The 25,062-nt window shown below is 38.3% G+C and overlaps 1 protein-coding gene across 1 annotated transcript in view; it reads left to right on the forward strand.

The window, feature by feature from the left end:
* The window catches only part of ADAMTS19 (ADAM metallopeptidase with thrombospondin type 1 motif 19), a 152,719-nt gene that overhangs the window by 42,253 nt on the left and 85,404 nt on the right, over nucleotides 1–25,062 (forward strand). The window contains exon 7 of the mRNA XM_074812052.1: nucleotides 11,979–12,022. Coding sequence (XP_074668153.1) covers nucleotides 11,979–12,022 — 44 coding nt within the window. The remainder of the gene's footprint in view (nucleotides 1–11,978; nucleotides 12,023–25,062) is intronic.

The following is a 25,062-nucleotide window of genomic DNA, read 5'->3' on the forward strand; positions in this document are numbered from 1 at the left end:
AACATATGTGGGATGGCAGACTGGAAATAAATTTTTCAGATTAAGATCCAAAACTGATTTTAATAGCAGTGAGTGTGTTGAAGAAAAGAGTCTAGATGGAGAAGGAAACGTGTGAGTAGTAGGAAAGAGTGAACATGGGCCAAAGCATAAAGGATGGCCAAGTATCATACATGGCATTGCGTTGACAAGTAAAGGGGAAAAGACCTTCTTACATCTAGTTGTACTTTGTGACTGTCCAAGGTTAACTGAGCATTTGCATACTAATTGGTTGCTAGAAATATGGAGTAGTTGAATGACATCTTGCCTATCACCTGGCTCTCTTAGTTGATACAGTGGAGGCAGTCAGCAGTAGCTGTAGCAGCAGCTTGAGGGAGAATTGAATGCTTCAAGCCTGCGTGTTCCAGGAGAGTGAGTCGAGGACTGCATTCTTTAGCTTGTGAGGTATATCTCACAAGTAGTAAGATACTGTGAAATAGAGCGTGTTACACCTCTTTCCTCCCATTTTTTTCATCTTCACCTTAACCAGCCTTTATGGGAAGAGGCAGAACTGATGGAAGTGAGGCGTTAGTTAAGCAGTCAAGAGGCAGTGGTCTGGAGATGTCTTTAGCAGCCAGTGTGTTTGGCCACAGAGCTTTTTGAATTTCATGCATTTCTAAATGGTAAAAAAGCTTTTTGAAAGTCTAATCATATGTTAAGATATGCTTTTGTGATGTGCTTTGTAATAAAGATATTCTGATTTGCATTGCCTACAATTTTTTACCTGTCAGTTTTAATATGTTTTTTGGAGTAAATCTCTGATCAGTGTTAAGGAAATTGAAGTAGAGAGCAGGGATGTGATTGGTTGGATGTCAGATAGTAAGTCGGTGCTGGAGCCAGGAATTGATCTGTTCAGACATTTTTTTTATTTTTTCAGTGGTATTATTCTCTGGACTATACTGCCTCCCATCTCAGAACTGCTTTAGCTGCTAATAAATCATACCAGTGCGGTTTGCTGACTGTGGGAATGTTTTGCTAATCCAGGCTCCCTCTGCATATCATCAGGTTTATGGTATAGCTAACCCCATGTGTGGCTCCACTTGTGTGTTTTGTTAATTCAGTCTCATTCTGCTTTGCAAATGCAGAACAAGCTCCTTTATCTCAACTTCCGAACAGCTTCGGACAGCAGACCTGCTTTATTGAGAGAAATAATTTTGTTTAGACAGGTGAACACCAACTGCTTTGTATTTTTCAAGTAAAATTGTAAAGTTTTGGCTATCTAACACATTCTGTGGCAGACCTCCTAAAACTTACCCACCCCTCCTTTTTTGTCTCACATGATAATAGAACAGCAAGAGTGCTTTGAAAAAGCTTTACTGTGCTTTCACATGCCAGTAGTTGTGTCTAGTAACGAAAAGAGTTAGAAATGAAGTACTGAGCATTCTGCAGAGCTAATTTTTAATGCTTAACTACAAAGAGCATAATGTGTATGTAATAGAGGCTGTTATTCAACAGTCAAAGAGCTGTCATAACCTTTTCATGAAAAACGTATTTTGCAAGACTTAGTTTTGCATTTGTTATGTAAGGTGGAAAGCAAAACCAGCTACTCCCCACAACTTTCTCTGCTGCCCAAATAAGCTGTAATGAAACATATGAATCTGCCAGAAGTTTGTTCGTTTCACTTTACTGTAGTCCTATTTCAGCCTGTTAGTTTTTGTTTAGTTTCCCTTTAAATTGGCTTATTCAGATGAAGTAATGTCCTGTTTAAAATATGATGCCATAAAATAAAAGGAAAACAGAAAGAAAAAGTTTGAATTGTGTATTTAGAAAAGATCCCCAGGGAGGTTAGGTATAAGGAGAATGTAAGAATTAAGGCACAAACTGTTTTAAGGAGTCTCTTGATAAAGCTATCTGATTCACACTTAAAAATTAGCAATATTACTTTAGAGATACACATATCAGGAAGCACTTTTCTCTGAGGAAAAAATATACCATGGCACATCAACATCCTTCTTGCCTTTTGAGTTACATAGTGCAAGTGCACAGAAATAAGTCCTGATTTTGGTGGCCACTGAGATATTACCAGTTGCTATCTGCATTGGTTGTCTGACCTGAATGAGGTAGCTGAAAGTAAGGCAGGAAAAGGCCCATGGCATCCACAGTTGCTCTATGATGATACTTAAGTTCTCGTATTGCTCCTATTGTAAACAAGGCACTGAAATCTTCAAAGTGTATTAAAAAAAAAAAAAATAATCACAGAATCATTCAGGTTGGAAAAGACCCTTGGGATCATCGAGTCCAACCATCAGCCCTACTCTACAAAGTTCTCCCCTACACCATATCCCCCAACATCTCATCTAAACCACCCTTAAACACATCCAGGGATGGGGACTCCACCACCTCCCTGGGCAGCCTATTCCACTGCCTGACCACTCTTTTTTACTAATGTCCAGTCTGAACCTCCCCTGTTGCAGTTTAAAGCCGTTCCCTCTTGTTCGGTCACTAATTACCTGTGAGAAGAGACCAGCACCAACCTCTCTACAATGTCCTTTCAGGTAGTTGTAGAGAGTGATGAGGTCTCCCCTCAGCCTTCTCCTCCTCAAACTAAACAGTCCCAGCTCTTTCAATCGCTCCTCATAGGATTTGTTCTCCAGGCCCTTCACCAGCTTCGTTGCCCTCCTCTGCACTCGCTCCAGCACCTTGATATCTCTCTCGTATTGAGGTGCCCAAAACTGGACACAATAGTCCAGGTGTGGCCTCACCAGTGCAGAGTACAGGGGGACTATCACCTCCCTACTTCTGTTGGTCACACTAGGCAGAATATACCTTCATTTAAAAATTATGAATCATGCTGCTTTTCAAGTGCATAGTCAATCTGTGTTGCAGTGGTTTTTAGAAAAATGTGTAAACATAAAAGTTCTGTATTCTCCTTCTCAGAATTTCTATTTTCACATGTGCTTGTGATAGAAAGTAGATCTCTGATTCTCCTAATATTCATCAGATAGACAGTGATATTTCATGTTCACAGTGTACATCAGCTGTCAATTCAAACTGATCTGCAGTATCTAAAATCTCTTTGCTCTGGGTGATAGATAAGTGAAACAGTGCTGCAAGGCATTTTCACTGTAAGAAATTGCCTAATTCTATAAAATTAGACAATGGCATAAACAGCACTTAAATTTGCTAAATATTGTTTCATTTCCAACTGTTCCAACCCTCCAGAACTCCCCCCAAAGTTTGGACAAGGATTTCCTAAGTGTAATAACCTTCCAATGCACACAAGAAGTACCGTTCTTTTCCTGACTGCTTTTTACTACCTTTCTGATGGTTTGAAGGAGAAATACTTCCTCAAGAAAGTCAGAGGTGGAAGACTGAATGACCACTGCACAGAAACTAAAAAAACAGTGCTACCCAAAAAGGTTGCAGTGTTTGGCAGTCCAAAACTGTTGAAATGTAACAGGATAAAGATTGGGTTATTAAACTGCTACTGCTGTCTTTAAACTTCTAGTGAAATTCAGCTCTGGAAAAATGAGTTATTGCAAGTGCATGGTGAGAGATGAAATTATTCTTAATTTTGTCTTCATCGTGGTATTTTTTCATCACTATAATTTCAATACTGCCAACTCATTTGATATTTTTGCAGTTTTACATTGGTCACTGGTTTTCTTTTGACATCAGCAGACATCAAGGGAGTTCATTAGAATCTCACGTTCTTGCTATCAATTATTTACTAATAGTATTGTAGATGCGGAGGGAAGCATGGAAACGTGAAAACAGCATACTTTAATATCAAAGGTGTCTTTTTTAAAAAAACCCCACAATCTCCTTTATTTATCACTTTAATTTTAAGACATGTATTTTTACCTTGTGTATTTCAAATATCTCACTCATTTGAAGTCATCACATGCTATTTGTCTTGGGTTTGTTTTTTTCTTCTGTAACTTCAAGGTGTTTGAGTCTGTGAAGTGGTAATGCTTGTAATAATACATGTGAGGAAAATCTGCATGAATTTATCTGTTTCTGTCAGCTTGTTCTTTTGAGCTTTAGTGCTCAGGCTACATATGTTCCATTCACTCATACAGATCTGTTACGTACAATTACATGCACCTAAACTGAATTTTAAATCCCTGATTATCTAGTGCAAGTCTCTAACATAAAATTCAGCCAGTTATTTTTACATAGAATTACAGCATCGCAGAATCATCTAGGTTGGAAAAGACCTTGAACATCATCTAGTCCAACCATTAACCCAACACTGACAGTTCCCAACTACACCATATCCCTCAGCACTACGTCAACCCAACTCTCAAACACCCTCTGGGATGGGGACTCCACCACCTCCCTGGGCAGCCCATTCCAGCACCTAACAACCCGTTCTGTAAAGAAATACTTCCTAATATCCAGTCTAAACATTCCCTGGTGCAACTTGAGGCCATTCCCTCTTGTCCTATCACTTGTTACTTGGTTAAAGAGACTCATCCCCCGCTCTCTGCAACCTCCTTTGAGGTAGTTGTAGAGGGCGATGAGGTCTCCCCTCAGCCTCCTCTTCTCCACACTAAACAACCCCAGTTCCCTCAGCCGCTCCTCGTACGACCTGTGCTCCAGACCCTGCACCAGCTTCGTTGACCTTCTCTGGACACGCTCGAGCAATTCAATGTCCTTTTTATAGTGAGGGGCCCAAAACTGAACCCAGGAATCGAGGTGTGGTCTCACCAGTGCCGAGTACAGGGGCAAGATCACTTCCCTGGCCCTGCTGGCCACGCTATTTCTGATACAGGCCAGGATGCCATTGGCCTTCTTGGCCACCTGGGCACACTGCTGGCTCATGTTCAGCCGGCTGTCAATCAACACCCCCAGGTCCCTCTCTGACTGGCAGCTCTCCAGCCACTCCTCCCCAAGCCTGTAGCGCTGCTGGGGGTTGTTGTGGCCCAACTGCAGCACCCGGCATTTGGCCTTATTGAAACTCTTCCAGTTGGCCTCAGCCCATCGCTCCAGCCTGTCCAGGTCTCTCTGCAGAGCCTGCCTACCCTCGAGCCCATCAACACTCCCACCCAACTTGGTGCCATCTGCAAACTTACTGAGGGTGCACTCGATCCCCTCGTCTAGATCGTCAAGAAAGATGTTAAAACCCAAAACCGAGCCCTGGGGGACACCACTCATGACCAGCTGCCAACTGGATTTAACTCCGTTTACCACAACTCTTTGGGCCCGGCCATCCAGCCAGTTTTTTACCCAGCAAAGCGTGTGCCCATCCAAGCCGTGAGCAGCCAGTTTCTCCAGGAGAATGCTGTGGGAAACAGTGTCAAAGGCCTTACTAAAGTCAAGGTAGACAACATCTACAGCCTTTCCCTCATCCAATAAGCAGGTTGCCCTGTCGTAGAAGGAGATCAGGTTTGTCAGGCAAGACCTGCCTTTCATAAACCCATGCTGACTGGGCCTGATCATCTGGTTGTCCCGCATGTGTTGTGTGATGGTACTCAGGATGAGCTGCTCCATCAGCTTCCCAGGCACCGAAGTCAAGCTGACAGGCCTGTAATTTCCTGGATCATCCTTCCGACCCTTCTTATATATGGGCGTCACATTGGCCAATTTCCAATCTGTCGGGACCTCCCCGGTCAGCCAGGACTGCTGGTAAATGATGGAAAGCGGCTTGGCGAGCACCCCAGCCAGCTCCTTCAGCACCCTCGGGTGTATCCCCTCTGGTCCCATAGACTTGTGTGTGTCTATGTGATGCAGTAGGTCACTGACTGTCTCCTCCTGGATTGTGGGGGGGTCATTCTCCCAGTCTCTGTCTTCTGGCTGAGGAGGCTGGATTCCCTCAGTACAACTAGTCTTGTTATTAAAGACTGAGGCAAAGAAGGCATTAAGCACCTCAGCATTTTCCTCATCACTCATTGTCATGTTTCGTCTTGCATCTAGCAGGGAATGGAGTCTCTCCTTGGTCTTTCTTTTGCTGTTGAGGTACTTACAGAAACATTTCTTTTTGTCTTTGACTGCTGAAGCCAGATTAATTTCTAGCTGGTCTTTAGGCCTCCTGATTTCCACCCTGCATAGCCTCACAGCCTCTTTGTAATCACTGTGAGTGGCTAGCCCTCTCTTCCAAAAGCTGTAAACTCTCCTTTTCTCCCTGAGTTGCAGCCAAAGCTCCCTGTTTAGCCAGGGTGGTCTTCTCTGCTGCCGGCTTCTCTTACAGCACCTGGGGACAGCCTACTCCTGAGCCATTAACACTTTCTTCTTAAAGAGTGCCCAGCCTTCCTGGACCCCTATACCCTTCAGGATCGTCTCCCAAGGGATCCTGTCAAGCAGGTGCCTAAACAAGACAAAGTCAGCCCTTTGCAAGTCCAGGATGGCAGTTCTGCTGTCCCCTCTCGTGGCCTCTCTAAGAATAGACAACGCTACTATTTCATGATCGCTGTGCCCTAGTTGGCCTCCAGCCACCACATCATCCACCACAGTCCTTCTCTGTTCAGAAAGAGGAGATCCAGCAGGGCACCTTCTCTGGTTGGTTCTCTCACCAGTTGCGTCAGGAAGTTATCTCCCACACATTCCAGGAATCTCCAGGACTGGTCCCGCTCTGCTGTGTTGTATTTCCAGCAGATGTCTGGGAAGTTAAAGTCTCCCACAACAGCAAGGGCAAGCGATTGTGAGATTTCTGCTAAATGCCTGTAGAATATTTCATCCACCTCTCTGTCCTGGGTGGGTGGCCTATAGTAGACTCCTACTACAACATCTGCCCTGTTGGCCTTCCCCCTGATTCTAACGCAAAGACACTCCACCCTGTCTTCACTACACTTGTACTCAAAGCAATCATAACAGTCCCTGACATACAGCACCACCCCACCACCTCTCCTTCCTTGTCTGTCACTCCTAAAGAGCTTGTAGCCATCAATTGGCACACTCCAGTCATGGGAGACATCCCACCATGTTTCTGTAATAGCCACGACGTCATAATTTTCCTGTTTCATCATGGCTTCAAGCTCCTCCTGTTTGTTACCCATGCTGTGTGCATTGGTATACATGCACTTCAGATGGGCTGATGTCCCCGGCACCTTTTTGCATTTAGACATCCTTAGTCCAGCCTGACCTTTCACAGGTGTTACCACAGTTAGTGATCCATCAATATCCCTTGCATATTTGTTGTGCTGCATGTCTCTATCCCTGCCTCCACTGAGATGGCAGGGTGAGGATCACCTCTGGCACAATGGCCCACACACTCTGGTAATCTTCCCTGGGGTTTATGTGTGGGAGTTCCAGTTTTGCCCCGTTCCCCCTTCAAATCTAGTTTAAAGCTCTCTCAATGAGCCCAGCTAACTCCTGCCTCAAGATCCTTTTCCACCTCTGGTACAGGTACATTCCATCTATTGCCAAAAGTTCTGGTGTCTTGTATAGTAACCCATAATCAAAAAATCACATTTTATTTTTCTGGTGAATAACAAAGATATACAGTTTTGAGACAAATATTTAAAAGAAAGGAAGATTGTCTGTGTTCTGAAGTAGACCATTGCCACAGTTATTTACTTTCAGAGTGGACAGTTGTGTCTTATTTCTAATTTTTGTTACTTCAGCTTTCAACCATTGATCTATTTGTACCTTTTGCTGCTTAAGAGCTGTTAGAAAGATCTTCTCTATGTAAATACTTGTAGGCTGTGCTCAAGTTACCTCTCATCTTTCTCTTAGATTAGAGAGGTTTTTAAGCCTGTTTCTCAGACATGTAATCATTGTCTTAGCTCCTTCCAGACCTTTTTCTCTTTTCCAAATTGTTTTTTGAAGCATAAGAGCCAAAATTGGACACAGTAGTGTGTGAATGGTTGTACCGGTGCCATGTCTGATATTTTCCTTCATCTTTATCCAACGATACTGCTCACTCCTACTGCCTGTTTTCCCATGCTCATTTCGTTTTGTTGTTCTTGTCATGCTGTTGCCATATCTGATCAAGTTCGGGGGTCCATTTTTGGCTACATTAAAATAAAAGTTACTCAGATGAGTCATCTTTAAAAATTGATTTGTCTTCATTCCTATTTGTACTCTACCAGAACTCATTTAATTTTCAAACTTCACCAGTAGTGCTCTCTTATTTTCTTCCAGATCACTGTTTAGTGCTAATGCTGAGTCTAGATTCTTTTGGACTCCACTCAAAAACACCTTTCTTGGCTTCCTAACATTTCTATATCTGTTTTGAGATGTTAGCTGCATATTCAATTCAATTACTAGTTCACTTACCATACTTCTGAGGTGTTATTTTTTAATTTGTCTGAAGCATAAACTTTAGAAGAAGACTTATTTATATTATCCTTTTTAATCTCAGCTCAACTTTACAGAGCCTTAAGTGATCCCTTAACTATTTAAAATATTTAAATATAGTATTTCCTGACTTGCTAAAATACATTGACAAGTGCATACTGGTGTATTTGAGGTTTACCGTCAAAATACTAAACACTTTCTGAAATAGCAGTTACAATAGTAACATGGTCCATTTGTTTAAATTCACAGCTGAATAGTAAATGTGAACTTATCTTATGGTTCATTAACTACAAAATTGATTTTTTTTTTTAAAGTACATTTATTAGTTAGTAGGTATGTGCTTAGTTTATATGTGGGAACCATTTCAGAATGTCCTATTATGTGAAGAAAAAAGAACATCTGCAGTGTTGTCATTGTTCACATAGCACGACGCAAACAAAGGCATTTGCAATGTGATGATACTCTTATTTGCCACGGGCGCCATTAATTGCTACCATTCATAAAAATTTTATGATTTGAGAAAACTTGTTTCTGGGGCAATAAACCTCAGATATATCTTAAAAAGCTGTAAGTGCTAGAAGCAGTAACGGCGGGAGTTAGACTGTAGGTTCAAGCCTACACTACTTTTTTCAAAATTAAGAATATTAGAGAACTTAAGAAACTGAAAATATGGTGAAAGCCAGAATGAAGATTTGGTAGACTGGTAAAAACCATCATCTGTCCTCTTCTAGTTCTTTTCTCCAATCTAGCACATGGAAGGAAATGATAAACTGCTTGGACAAGAAATAGATCTTTTGACTAGTATGCCTAAAACAAGTGTTAGATAAATCTAACATGACAAATTGATGGAAACTATTAATAAAAAATGAGTCTGTATTCTTCTTTAGTCTTCCTGTGCCATTCTTGATGTCTTCTGTTGTACATCCCATCTACACATCAGGATTTACTTTAACCAAAAGAATGTAGTGAGATAATTTATATTTAGAAATTGGATAGTTAGTCTTTGCTGTGAAGGCCATTCATAATGCTATACGTAGTCAATTAGAAATGCACTAACTACAATTTTCTGAAACATGGTTTAGCGGTTAACCATTCTTGCTTAGAATTCTTTTCTAGGGTTAGCCAACTTCTTCAAGCTCAGAAGTAAGTCCTAAATCTCATGAAAGTTCCTCTCTCACTTGAATAAGGGCCTGTTTTCCCTTCATATGCATGCTAAGTAACCATGTAGAGTAATGGAAGTTGTGTGCTGAATACTGGTCAGAAGGGAACATTAGTGTGCTTTAAGCAGTTTCTCACTTCCAGTGTTAGTTACTAACTTGCGTTTCAAAAGCTTCTATATACATTAATGATAATACTGATATCTTTGCCCTATTTTGCTAAGAGAAGGAAGGAAAAGAACAAAGGCAAATAATCTCGGTGGCTTTCCTGAGGGCTTTGTACTGTGCTTTATTGCTCTATTTTATACCTCCTCTTACTTGGAAGAGGCCATATCCTCTCTTTTGTTTTGTGTAGTTTCAGTATGCCAATTCCATACATATATAAAGTGTAGAGCTGTGTGTGTGTGTATATATATGTGTGTATGTTATATACACACACAGAAACATAGTTATAATATGATGGAATATTTAAGTTACCGTGTGGGGATTAGAGAACAATTTCTGTGAGAGTCATTGGTAGTTCTAGCTAGAGCTGTAAATCTTTACTAAGGAGCCTAGTCTCAAATGTATGTAATGCAATCATATTCTTGGAAATTAAAGGAGGTATTACATTCTTCCAATGTAAATCAGGAACTAAGAATGGTTTATTGTACTTCCTTCTTGCCAAATCATAGCAGTACTGTTTCCCCAAAGTCCCATAATGAAACTCTGGATGCATAGCATAACCATAGAGTCAGCTAAGAAGGAAAAACAAAACAAAAACAGCTCAGTAAGCATATGAGAACAAAGCTATTACATAAGCAGAAACCTCTTGGATACTGGCAGTTCTAAAATGTCAGATGGTATTCTTTTACATTTGAAGGTATGATTTCTGTCCTTTTTTTTACTCGTCATTACAACAGTTAATATTTATGGCAGTTGCATGAGTGTGAGTGGAAGACAATCTATGTCCTTAGATTGTCTTTACACATGTTCTCTTGCTTCACCACAAGTCCCGCATTTCTAATTGTTCTGTCATGTTGCTTAACAAGACAATAAGTCCCTTGTGTCACATAGCGCAAAACAAAGAATAGCGTTATAACCCAGCACATTAAATGCAATTTGTTGCAGGGTTGAAAAAATAAAAGAACTTCCTTCTGAATCTGATTATAGTTTCTTGTTTACCATCTTTGGCTCAATTCTCAGGGCTCTTCTAAGTGGAATCCCAGAGTTTCTTTATCAGTTTATTCACAAGATTTGTTTCTAGCGCTGTTGTTTTGCTTTTCTACACTGTAATTATCTGGCAACGGTGACTGGAGAATCAAAAGCTGTATAACCCCATGTCTCTGGCTGTGTGGCCTTTAACAAGTGTCAGAAATTTGCCAGCGTCTTGAAATTGCTTTTGGGTCTAAATGACTCTGTGGGAATAATCTGTGGGAAACAAACAAGCAAAAAGCTCTTGGAGTAGTTACATTTGTAAAAATTATAAGTAATCATTACTGTACTCTCTCATCCCAAGCACCAAACAATTCCTGCATTCTGTTCCTGGAAAATGAGTGTTTCTATATGTATGTATGTTTATCGTTATCAATCTATGTGTGTATCTATGTAGCTTCATAGACGGAATATAAAAATTAAATCTCCCTGGCCCATATGGTCCCTCTCTAAAAATAAAGACCATTACTCCATGTACAGCTAAAGAACAGAAACTTCTGTATTTGAGTACATGCTGGAATGAAGTTCAATAACTGGGTTGTATTTTGCTTAGATGCTATATTTGGGGTTTTTTTTCTTGTTTGTTTCTCGTCTGTTCCCTCCCCACCTCCCCAGTTCATGCATACCTCAGCAGCCCTATTTTTACTTAAAATAAAAAATTAGCATGAGTTATAAACACTGTAGTAGAAAGCAGCTTTTCCTTTGCTCTTTTGGTAACTTTGTTATGTGTATCTGAGAACAGGTAAAATAGGTATGAAATTAAAAAGGAATCACAAGCAGATGTTGTTTAACACAGAGATGAAATGTTTATTCCCCTTCATGCGATTGAGCAGTCTTATTTATAGAGTTATGGCTGGACTAAAATATGTGTTGGAGATAAGATAGTCTTCTCCCAGTGAATTAATTTGTAAGTCTTCCACTACTAGAATGAGATGCCCTAGCAGAAATCCTTCTCCAGAATGTATTCCTATTGGTCATTTTAACCACTGACTTCTTAGCACAAAAACTTTCTGACTCTATTTCTGATCTAAATGCTGGATTACAACGCTGTATTTGGACCTGATATTAAGCGCTGAAGATATTTTCATTTCAAATGAAAGAAAGACAAATTTTAGACTTGTTACATTTCAAGATACTTGGGAAAAAAAAACAGAAATTAGGTACGATGCAATTTAAATATATGGTACCTGTTTTTTTGCTTGACTACTCCTAAATCTGTTCTAAGAATAAACTGAAGTTTAAGTGTTCTGGGTAATCCTGGCCTTTGCCTCCCCATGCTCTTTGTTGATATAATGGTATTCTGTATTTATTCATTGAGCCATACAAAATATTTGTAAATAGGTCACATAGTCATTACCAGTCTGACAGCTTGGCTTGCTTAACATATTTCTTTTCCCCCCCCAATTCTAGGAAGGATTTCTGTGTACATAAAGACGAACCGTGTGATACTGTTGGTAAGTAAATAAACATTAAGAGACTGTGTGTATAAATCATTTCATAAAATAAGTGTTATGTAAATAGAGATGAGAAGCTAAAAGACGACAACAGCATCAGTAATGGATAGCTCTAATTAGCTAACGTGCAAAATACGTGCAAATATCAATAATACTTTGTTAGATTTGTGTATGCTTCTAGCAGAAGAATATGTTTAAGAACAATATTTCCATCTCATTCGTAGAACAAACTTTTAAAACTTTTTTCTTTTTAATCCTGCTGCCTGTTTAATACGAAATTGTTCAGCTTCATATTCTGAATTTAAAATATTAAAGCAAATGCGTTTATGATTTTTTTTTTATGCAGTGGATTTATCTTTGGTGAGAATATGTCTATGATGTTTAAAAGAAGTTTCCATAGGAATATATCATATAGTAGAGTGATACAGTGTTTATGAACTATATAGCTCCAGAAGAATACAGGATGTGAACTGTTGTGCAAGGCATCTTCTTACATCTTCAACTAAAGTGAGTGCTAGCTATCAACAGTCATTAATTTAGTTCACACCCTTTTGTGAAGACGGTTTTTCAGTGTAAAGGTCTGGTAAGAAAGGTAGCAAAAGGTAGCAACTGTTCTGTTCAGTCATAATTCTGGGTAAAAACATGCCATGATATCCTTCATTTAGTGTCATGGCATGTTTTTACCCTAGAATTTCATTTGGCTAATAGAAGTCTTTAACAGTTCTATATATAAATACAAGTATTCAGAACCTAAATTGTTTCAGTAAGATTAGTATGATAGTAATGGACTATTAACTATTGTCATGTTTGGACTCCCTCTTAGGTAGAGGAGAAGTAGATGTTTTTTTTTTCCTGTTCAGTTTCAGTGGCAAAGATTTGAGGAGAATTCTTATGTAAACTGTATTACCTCACTACTTTCTAGTCTTTATTTCTACTTTCTTCTACTGCTGTATCATCCCAACTCTATGTGAGCAAGTCTGTGGGGTGGGTATCAATAAAGAATCCTTCTTAATGAAGAATGGAATGTTTCACACAGCAGTTAGTGGTTAAGAATTCATGGTGTTCTTCCACTAATCGGCCTCTTGGTCTTAGGTGAATTTTGTGTGAGTGTTTGGTGCTCAGAGGCATTTATTTTTGTCTTCTAAGTGGAAAAATGTTTCCTTCCAGCTGAAAGAGAAGCGATGTGACAAGAAGTCTTCAGTATCTTATGCTGATCTGAGCTGAAGATTAAATCTGGAGTACTTCCAGTGTATCTAAATCAGGATAGGCTGCAGTTTGGATTTCACAGATGAAGTGAATGTATTCAAGGATTTTCCCTGAAAAATGTTTCCTGTTTGGTTGAACCTTGAAAGTAATAGAATGGCTAACTCTGAATTTGTCCATGGAATTGTAAATGAAATAAGATTGAACTGACTGAAGTTTCAGTCATTCACATTGAAGTGATGAAGAAGCTTGGATGAAACTTGAAAATGAGGCAGTGCATTAACTGTAAGTGCACAGGAAGTAAAAAGTTTGCAGTCTTAATAAAGTGATAAGCAAAATGAAAAGACCTTGGCTGTCTAATTTGACATTTTGTGGAATGGCTGTTGTGGACTTTCCCACTCTGTGTATTGTTGCTTAGAGTTTTCTTCAGGAATTGAAACATAGTTCATATGTGTAGTTCTTTCCATATAGCTACAATTGTGCAGCAAAAGCTGAAGTAATTCTTTTCCTTTTGTTCTATCAGTTATTATATGATTTTAATCATTAGTTTTCCAGTCAAATATAGTGCCTTTCCATAAATTCAGTGTATAATTCTTCCATGCACATTTACAGTACTATGGATCCATATTCACACTTCAGAAGATAGTGTCTTTCTGAAGCTCTTGTCCACTATCATCCGTGAGCTGATCTAAGGAAGCTAAGGAAGAGTGTTCGAAAACTAGGGAGAAGTTTGTGCATTTCTGTTGAAGAGAATTTTTAAATTGTCTTACTGGCATGGATGTGTTACCTCAGTATTTTTAGGACTGCATATTTATATGTAAAATTGTTGAAAGTACCTGTAGGTAGAGGGTGGTTTCATTCTGGCATCTTTTCTTTTACTTTTGATTTCCCTAGGAAATCCAAATGCTGATTTTTAGTGTTAGATAAAATCATGAGTAAAAGTTCATTGAAAGGTAAGGAAGAGCAGTTTGATCTTACTATAGATCTTTATGCAACATGTTTATAGGCAAAGGAAGACAGCACATTCCAGGCATGTTTAACATGCTGTAAATTACGGAATTTGACGAAGAAAGTAGATGAGAAATGCTAATGTAGTATCAAATGTACAATTCCCAGTTGTGCAGAGCTTGCCTCTGCTTTCCCCCCCAAAATCCCCAAAGAATACACCACAATGCAAACTTTTGTCTACCATAAAGAGCGGAATAAGGCAATTTTCTGTGAAATGTTAACATAACTGTACGTGTACGTGAGGCAGTCAAGGTGATCTTTGTAGCACATTACACAATCCAGAAATGAAGGTCATGAGAAAGGAATATTTACAGAACAGACCTCATTATTGGAAAGGGTTGTCATGTTGGATCATAATTCTTCCCAGTGATGGATATGAAACAGACAAATACTGGATTTATTGTTTATTCATTAAATGCCAAGACTCACGTTTTTCAGACTGGATGTGAGTACCCACTTAAGCCAGATGGAGTAAGTGCCAGTGTTCTGTTATATAGACAAAGTTTTCATGGATTTAGGTGGCAAGTAATACCTTCTGTGCTTCCAGTCTTGTTCTACTAAAAGTACAGAGTCTTCAATTAGTAATTTTTCATTGTCTCTTAGAGTGATATATATGAAGATTTAGTAGTTTAAAGGTAACATTAACCAAGAACTGTGTTAACCAGAAAAAAATGTTTACTCAAAATCAAAAACGTGTCAGAACTCCATAGAAATATATAATTTCATTCTTCTTTTTAAAACAAAATACATGGTGCCAATCTTCCAAATCTTCCAAATATTCCTTCACAAAAGCTTAAGGTGGAAAAATATAAGATTTTTTTTCCATAATGATAGAAAACATGTTTTGGAATGTTTGTCAGATTTTTACATTCTTAATCAGGAAAAAAAGTTCTGTCTATCTTGGTGACCAAGCAAAAATTATTAACACTTCATATTTGATAGTTTTGAAAAGTAGGCAGAAGTAAAACAATTAGTTCTGGAATTTTATTTGATTTCCCAAAGTGTGTTGAACTTTAGTAAGTAGAATGTCTTTATTTTATGTTTTTCAGAGTTATATTAAGTATTATAGCATTGCTAGAAGTGTTTGGAAAGCTCTGCTGTAGCCAGGGGAGTTGTGGGGCTACTTTCTTACTTCACAAGGTAGATCCAGAGTAACTTGAATGCCTTCCTTGACTAACCTCACATTTCTGTAAAACAATAAGCTAGACTCTCATGTGGTATCAGTCAGAGTGGGTCAACTGATTTCAGCTAAGCTATTCTGATTTCAGCTAAGCTGTTCTGATTTCAGCATTGTCAATTGTCACAGCCCCTGTCAAATTCTTTCTGTGTGGAGAACCACAAGGCAATTATTTTAGGCTCAAAATTGACCAAGACCCAAGTGTTCTTGAGCTTTCTCTGGTTGGTTGGCTGCAGCACTCTTATTATCTCCCCCCCTCCCCCCGTGCTGTTCCACTCGTGTGTGCTCCCTGTCTCCTATTCCTGCACAGAAGTGAGATCCTGTGGTTCCACCACTGATTCTCACAGCTCTTCTGTAGCTTAAAGAGAGGTTTTAGACCTTGCTTTACTGTACAATCGTTAGGGACATACTATGATTAAAACGGAGGATTTGTCTGGGGGTGGAAGAACATAAAGATATTTATATACACGTTACATGTACTTTAGCTAATGAAAAGATTAGTTTAGATCTGTAATTGTCCAAGATTCTTTTCCCTGAGAAGACAACTGGGTTTTGAAATCAAGGCATTTCTGACCTCCAGACAGGTTTTGTTAGCTTAGTCAGAGGGAAGTATCTTTTACATTTGTGGTGATTTGGAGTGTTGTTCTTTTTCTTGTGCTGTAGACAGGTAAAATTATGAGTGTAGATGTCTCAACGAATTTCCGAAAACTCTAAAAAATAATTCAGTTGCAAATTTTCAGAAACTTAGGTTTGTACTAAAAGAATCAGCATGAAATGTAAACTGGGGTCTAGTACATAACTGTGCTGTTCTTGTGCATGCATATTCTGGGATTATATTCAAGTAATTGAAAGGAGCAGTGATTCATAGGGCAATTTGTTAGTGGGTTATTGCACAAACCTTAGTACCAGGAGATGGAAATCAACAGATATTTTCTCACTCCCTTCCAGGACTAGGCTGACAAATAAACACAGGAAGACTATTTCTTGAAGCAAGTGTATGCACATTTGAATTTCCCTTCCTTTGTCTACCTTTCCACTGCAGCAGTTAAGATTTTGAGTCTGTGAGACATACTTCTTTTGGATTACATTGGTTGTTTGCTGCTAGCTAACGTCTTCTGTGGAAACACTCATAATAGAGAGTTCTTAGTGTGAAATGTTACAGGCACAGATAGATTGTAAAATTATGCTCATCTTGTGTTGGCATCAGTTTGGAGCCTCATTAATCTGCAGGAACTCAGGGAATGACTGTTTCTAAGGGAGGCCGTGTCCTTTCTGGGACACGCTTTCTCCCTGCTTGGAGGCTGCTAACTGCCTTGGTTTAGCATCCCTCTGCCTCCTTTTCCAGTCTTTCCTTGTGCCAGCAAAATGACTCAGCAAGTCTTAGCACAAACATTTGTATTTAGTGGAAATTGTGCTTGTTTACTTAAATGCTCTAAAATTTTGCCTGTAGCTTCCATGCAGCTCACTATTTGTGCCAAAGCTATAGGTTAGATTGACAGGTAGGTTCTAGCAGGGTGCTTGAGAGCATCTGATGCCCTGGAAGTGTTCAGGGATGTGTAGTGGTGTTCTCACAGCAGTATCATCTCAAAATGGTTTTCAAAAGGCATAGGAATGAGCATAATTGCTACAGCTGGAAATACTGGCAGGCTGAATGACCTGTACAAAATCAGTGACTTAGCAAGTGGGACTATGAGGAAAGGAACCCAGCATGTTCTTCCTCTCTATTCGGCCTATTAAATTGTCTGCATATCTAGTGCCTATGATGTGGCTTTTAAGAAAATCTAAAATGCTGGTTTGCTGTCATATCACTGTAAGTTGTAAAGCTCCAAGTAAATTTATCCTTAAAGAACATGCAGAATTTGAAAATAATTTGCAGGCAAAAAGTCTTCTATTCTACTATCCTATAGTGAATATTAATTGCAGTTCCTGCTGGTAGTTGGGTTTTTTTCTGTCTTTATTGAAGATGGACCATTCCATATATAAGACATTAAGCACCTGAATCCTTGCATTATTCCTTGTCTTACCTGATTTTTCAGGTAATATCTTCTCACATCCCTTATCAAAAGTCTGCAGGTGTACAACACGTGCTCTGTAAAGTGTTGTGACCATAGTTAATGTTTTGAAAGATTCATGATAGCTAGTAAAATGTCCTAGTAACACTGATTGCAACAAAATGAAAACCAAAAAAGTAGTATTTCCAGATTCACTTACAGTAGGCCTTTTATTGCACTCAGTTAAAAAAATATGCTTCTATCAAAGGAAGGTCAGGAATTTTCTCAGCATGTATAAACTGAGTTCCATTTGATCTAATATGTCAGAATTATGAGTCATTTCAAAGGTAGGGTTTGCCTTGAATAGTGACCTCAGCTGATTGTTTCAACACTATCTTCTTACTGCAGGATGGTGAGGTGCTTTTTATTAGCTACATCTCCAGCTGACACACCTATATTGTTCTGCTCAAACATGTTTCCTTTAAAGCTGATATTATTTGCTTATCTCTTAGTCCTGATTGAAGTTCCCAAGTAATAGGATGTTTCAGGAATAGTAAATGCAGCTTTTCTGACGCTATATGCAAGACAAGGTTTCCAGCATTTCATTGATCTCAGGCAGAGAGTAGGTGTAATATGTTCTGATTGTGGTCTCCTGGAGAGAAGGTAATTAAGTGCTGTTTTCAAACAATATTTTGTATGTTATGATATCACAATGATCAGGGTTTCCTTAAAAAAATTATTATTTTATAAACCTGATACAGTATAATTTGATCCTGTATTTTCAGATACCATTTTCATTTAAAACATCAGCTATAAGAACATTGTTTCTAAAAACACGCTTACATCTAAACTGTTTACTAGAAGCATTTTCCAATAAAATATTGATATTTCAACCTCTAAAAAGACTCTCTTAAAAACTCGACAGACTGTTTTAGGGGGATGGTACAAATATATTATCAATTTCTAGTTTTGGTAATAGCTAGTGTTGCAGAGATAAAAACATTAGCAGAAAATTGAGGCGCCTCAATTTGGCGCAAAGGGTCTAAGTATCGTGGATAGAAATAATGACCGGTAAGGAATCAGGCAATCATCTACACAATAAAGACCACAAAACAAAACAAAGTGAAAGAACACATCTTTCATTCAATTTAGTAAAATGCCAAAGATGATAGTTATTTGCTTTTCTGATGTGAAAGCTGTAGATCTTTAATACAAAGGACTTGGCCTTTTCCTCCAAAACTCGTCACTGAGCACAAAGGTTTAGTCCAGCCCTATGCATTAAGAGATATCACAGAAATAGGAAATTGAACAGGCTGTCATTGTCCAGTGGAGGTTAATGATGGAAATATTGAAGCTGAATGCTTAGGGCCTGTTACCAATGGGCAAGCGGACAAAGTTGCACAGAACATGGGCAGGAGCACTGCAGAAATAAACTTAAGAAGTCTGTTTCCCTGTGCTTCCTCATCTGTCTCCATCTGGTGTCCTTCCTCTTATCCAGCAAAATGCTCTGTTGTAGTCTTGCGTAGCTGCCCTTAGCCTAACTAGCTAGGGGAGTGGTAACAGTTTGCTGAGAAGCAGGGTGAACTCTGTGATGCTGAGCTGTACACCGCTGTGGCTGAACTCTTGCAGGAATTTAAAGCTATTTCAAGTACCTGTGTGCTGCAGAACAGGAGCCCTTGTGACAGAAGCCTTGTAGGCAGGGTTAGTCTTTCTGCCTCTCTAACACTTCCTGTGGCTAGACAGGATGGGATTGCTGGACCCTGAACTGTGTTTCTCCAGAGGAGGGGAAAGGAAGGAAGAGGTGCTGCCACTGTGTTTTCAGTGGGTGTATTTGGTTTAACTGGGATAAAGAAGCAAGGAGAAATCTGTCACCCCTCTTTCAGGCCCTCCCCACCATCAGAACTGGATCCTGCAGCATGTGTCTGTTTTTCTAGAAGATACTAACAAGGACCTATGTTGTTTATATTCACTAGAAAGGAGGTTTTTTTGTTTCTTCTCTTTTGTTGAGGCACAACTGTGGAAGAAATGCGCTTAAGGCAGTTACAAATCAGTACTGTAGTATTTTCAGCTGCTGACACTTGCAGGGGGGAAGGGAGACTTCTGATCCGTCAAGGCAAACAGGAATGTGTAAGCCCTGAGGCCTGTTGCTTATGGTATGTCCAAACTTTGACATGCATTTTTGGGAACAGGTTCCTCTGTAAGACAGATAAGGCTGAAAGCAGGGGGTGTGTCAGAACTACTTCTACAAAGGATGGAGTATAGAACCTATGTATAGGTCCTGCCCTATATATAGCAGAGCAGATGGGGAGTTGGTAGTCCTGTCAGTCTTGCAGAGGGAAATGTAGGAGGCATGCTTAGAGAATGAAATCAGTGGAAGTTAGAAAGATGTGTTTTTTAAGGTGTGTGCATACAACTGTTTTTTGGAACATTTTACCATTGCACACGGTCAGGTTGGATATTGGTGAAAAGTGCTATGTTTAAAGTAAAAAAATACTATTTGAGGTTGCCATTTTAAAATTCTGTTGAGTCCCCCATACCCAGAGATGTACACCTAGCCCTCCAGCTGACCACCGTGACCTGCATTTTTTTCTGATATTCATCACTAGTGTAATTAAATTTGTTTCTTTTGTTGTGAATATTACTGTCCTTGGTGCCATGGGGATTCAGAGTGGGAGCATGAGCAGTTGGAGGGACAGACTGGATGAGGAGATGCAACCACAGCAGGTTTCTCCCACTGAAGGCATACCTGCAGTCTGTTAAACTTTCTAGATCAAAAATGTTCTCTAACATATCTCCAAGCTTGCCGCTACACAGAATTTGCAAGAACAGCAAGAGCATTGTAAACTTTCAGTTTTTGCCTTGTGAGTTGGTTTACCCCAAAATACAAAAACTGTCCTAAACAGAAGATACTCTAAACGCATACCGTGTAAAGGAAAGATAATTTTTGTCAGTAAGATTGCTGACATTCAGAGAGCTCGATTCACCATTTAATCTGCAAAAGAATTCCTATGGAGATTTCCAGTGTGTAACCTAATCTAAGGCATTCATGTAACTTTTACAATACATACAATTTTGCATTCATACAACATTCTCTTTTACACCAGGATCATGATAATAAATTCACTGACCTGTATATAAAGGACCACCTCATACCATGAGAGCAGAAGCATCTTTTAAGTGCTTTAATGGAAAAGCTAGCCATAGAGACTTCACTCAATTTCACTTCATGAACTTTTGTTTTTGTTAGAAGTACTGTAGTTCAGATGTGTATCCAGTAACTGCAAATGTCTGAGTAGCTACAGTGTTCACATGTGGCCTCTGAACATTGATTTCTCCTGTGGGCTTGCCAGGATGTTTTATTTAATATCATTTGAACTCTATTGAAAGTGTAGAAATGCAAAAGTTCCCTAGGAAGTGACATTCATAGGATAGTACAGTATGTGTGGTATACAAATACCTTTACTACACAAGATTTTTTTAAATCATCGGGGAAATTTTGGCTTCTACAATCCACAAAATAAAACATGATTTTGTCAGTGAGTTACATGTCCATAAGTACAGCAAAGCAGAGCCTAATTAGATGTGAATTCCAATAAATATAAAAAACCAAAACATAATAAATAAATAGAATTTAGCCTACCTCATTGTCATAAAATGTCATTAATTATGCATGCTTGGTGCAGTTTCTCAGGAAAGCAGAACAATGTAGGACTGCAATACATGTGCTCAGTCATCAAATCCAGACATCTGCTATTGCAAGCCTCAACTTTATTCCTCTTCTAGATATATTGAATCCAGATATATTAAATTTTTTAAAATTATTAAGATTCTTGATTCCAGCAAAACTCTTATTAAAGATGCAGTCCCTTCTCACCTTACCTCTTGTTTTACTGAGTTGGACTAAATAGCAACATGCCAGTGAGACCAGAGAGCTACATTTTCACACCAAAGCAGCCAAACCTTTGTTTTCAAGCTGTGTTGTAACTCAGACACAAAATAGCTAGGTTGCAACACATTAGATTGTTTTATTTTAAGTGTTTAAAGCTTAATTAATCTCAACAGTAGGGTAACACAGAATAAATCTCTCTGAATGGACTTTTGATGGCAATTTCATAATCACTAGCTTGCCTTTAATTACTAACCACTTACATACTTAAAAAACAAGTCTTCCTTAAACAATTGATCAAGCACTTACTGCTTCAGGCAATTCCTTCCTTTATTTCATTTTAATACTTTGAAGTAGTTAGCCAATGCATTTAGAGAGCTGAAAGTGAAGGAAAAAAAATATCTTTTCTGTTTTGTTTTTCAGATTATATTACAGAAGTCACTTACTGCTTTCTTACTTAGTATGTGCTAACAATCTGTCTTGGGAAACAGAAGGGCCTTTGAATGTGTTTAGGAAGACTGAAAGGTTAATTTTCACGTTTACATCCAATTTCAGAAGTTTACAATTAAATCTGTAAGAAAATTTTAGAATTTTTAGAGCTGAGACAATCTATGATACCTGCATTGAATTTCCATTAGCCTATAGATGTTCTGGTTCAAGGAATAATAATTTTTGAGAATAAAACAGTCTAACATGTTACTCATTTGATGTGCAGGAAAATTTTGTGTATTTGTTTATAGTATTGGTATTTATGCTTGTCTTTATAACTTATACAAATAAATACTATTAAATTAAAAATAAATACAGGATAGTTAATATAGTACTAAAGGTTCAATCATTCCTCAGTTACTAATCAACTTTTTCAGATATTGTGGTTATCTTGAAATATCTCTGAAGTTAGCAATTATTTTCTTACTTTATAATAACTATTACATCCATTCAGACACATGTCTAATTCTTATTGTACATTCCAGTTCAGATACATTCAGTTGTGCTCTTTCTCATTTAGTTGACATGCTGTGGTTGCTGTTAATATATGTTTAAATCCCTGCAGAGTCAACTACATGCTCAACTGCTGAATTTTGTTCTTGACCTCAGTAAATGGTCCTGTAATATACCATAATACCATCCATAGTTCTTTGTAATTTCATGTGTAACCATATACCTTCAGTGAAAATGTAATATAGCTGTCAATTTCTAGAGATTATACTACTTTATCTCTAGGTAAATCTTTTTATGTATTTTGTCTTGTTTTCTGTATTTAGTCACAATTTACCTGAGGTATTTAAAATTCTGTTTTAAAGGGATTTAAGATATAGAGAGACTTACTATACATAAATCATTTTAACATTACATTCAGTAGCATTTAGAATATTTGTGCTTGGAGCTAGAACAATTTCTTTCGCAGGCAAAGCTCCTGTGTCCATCAGAAAAGGCATTACCAAGTATGGACAAAAGAGTCTGTAATATTTTACAGTACAGATTTGCTTTGTGTTAAAGAAAACAAAAGGAAATTGCAAGCTAATCATTACAATAATTTGTGTTTGTCTTGTGAATACTGTGTACTTTCTAACTTCATGTATGAATCCTTCAGCTATGCATGCCGGATTCAAAAGTGAAAAATCAGTGAAACATCAGAGCAATACTGCCATGGTACGCAAGAGACGCTCATGTCAAGACATGGGAACGGTGGTGAGACACAAAGCAGAGGACAGAAGTGGGCATGGCTTAACTAAGCTCAGGCCTCTGCTGGTAAAAATTATTTTACCAGGAGAAAATATACAGTTTTAGCTATTCAGACTGCAAGAGATAAACAAATGAATGGTTTGGTGACCCTCTCACTGCATTGAATAGTAAATTATGTCCTGTGTCATTTTATTCATCCAAAGTGTTGAAAAATTCAATCAGGCCCAAGCAGCTGTGATCTCTTAAAAGTATTTTTCATTGTCTCCTGGATTTTACAACTTCAATACTTATCTTTTATAGCTTGTCTTTATGGGAAAAACATTCAAATGAAATATTGCATACATTCATATTAAAATTGTGTGGGTTGGCAACTGTAAATTGTTCATCGATAATCAGTTACTCTATATATGCTATAATACTGAGGTATACCCTGTAGTAGTTTGTATAAAGAATTGCTCTTCATTCCATGTATCATGCATACAATTAAATTTTAAAAATGAAAAATTAAATTTGGTGTCAAACATTACAAATAAAAGACATCCAAAATACAGGACTGTAAAGTAAGGTATACCCATTCTCTAGTTAGCCAGCTGTTTCTCTAATACTAGTCTTGTGTTCAGTTCTTAGTAGATATGCTTGTGTGCAGTATTTTCATCCCTTCAAAAGTTTGCAAAGTTATATTGGAATAGGGTAGTCAATCTTATATAGTATTTTGCACTGAAAAATTCCACTATTTTTTACTGGAAGTTTTTTCAAAATAAGAGAGTCAAGATAGCTCCTTGTGACTAACGCATCAGTTTCTGTGTCCTGGAGCTATATAACAAAAAAAACCCATCAGCATAATGGAATTAGATAGACCATGTAATGGATGCATATTTTCCTCTGGATTTTGAAGAATGGAATGAGTAGGTAGTGATACATGGGTCCTTTAACTAAGGAGGAAACAAAAGGAGCTCCATATTTGTGGAGAGAACTGTGGATGATCCATACAACTGCATCTAACTTGTCAAAATACAAGGAAAAGTGCTCTACAAGTACAAGAAGGAAGGAACAGAGGGACAGGGTCAAGGCTCATTCTTCATTTAAACGCCTTTGGGCAGATTTTGTGTTTGAATTCATATCATAGCTCCCTTCTGTGACACTTAAATGGCAACACGTTCTTTTGTATTTCTGTTTTGAGTCTGTACTGAAGGTTTTATGTTCTCAGGATCATGATACCCTACCCTGAATAAAACATGAGTTTCTCATCTAAGTCCTTTATTCATCTTGCTCAAGCAGGGACTAGTTAGGGTCTAGTGCTGCACATGTGAGATACAGGAACCTCCTCTAGTTCTCAGTTACCTTGCACGTTGCAGACTTTGCAAAGGTAGTTTTGATAATGGATTCCCTGGAAGAAGAAAGACGTGATACACTCAGCCTTTTCAGCCTGCTTTCATAGAATTCAAACTTCTTGAGGACCATCCCAACAAACTCGAAGAATTTTTGAGTTGAAAGCAATTTGCAAGAACATTAAGATATGGTCTTGAAGAAACTCATCAGGTGCAGGTACAAGTTGGGCCACTGATCAGTTAGCGCTGACTCTTACTTAGGCAGCATAACTACTTTCATCACATATGCTATTACAACATGGAACAATATATGCTTAGCTACGCTAATGAAGGCAGAATACAGGATGGATATGTGGAGATAACAGTAGTAACTTTAAATGTTTTTAGCTGAAAAGATTCATGATGGAAGACTTTTCACGATAGCTTTGCCTTTGTTCTCATTTGTCAGAAAGATACTAGTTAAGCTAGCTATCCACTTCTAGACAGTGTTTTCTGTATAAAGGAACATTTACCTATTTAATTCACTTTTCTTACAAGGTGTGCTACTGGTATCTGCTATAAACTGTCCCAAGACGAGTCATTTTCTTCTACTGCATCCCTCTCATAGTGAAACAAAGTATAAATTCTTTACATGAAAAATTTAAATGTCACAAACTTCAAAATTTGGCCATAGAATAATTGATTATTCTAAAAAACAAACATACAAAAAGCAGACTAATACCTCTTTCAATCCCCTTAACTGCCCCATGTCTCACACAAAA

Source organism: Strix aluco, chromosome Z (genome assembly GCF_031877795.1).
Source record: "Strix aluco isolate bStrAlu1 chromosome Z, bStrAlu1.hap1, whole genome shotgun sequence".
In the NCBI taxonomy this organism is placed as follows: domain Eukaryota; kingdom Metazoa; phylum Chordata; class Aves; order Strigiformes; family Strigidae; genus Strix; species Strix aluco.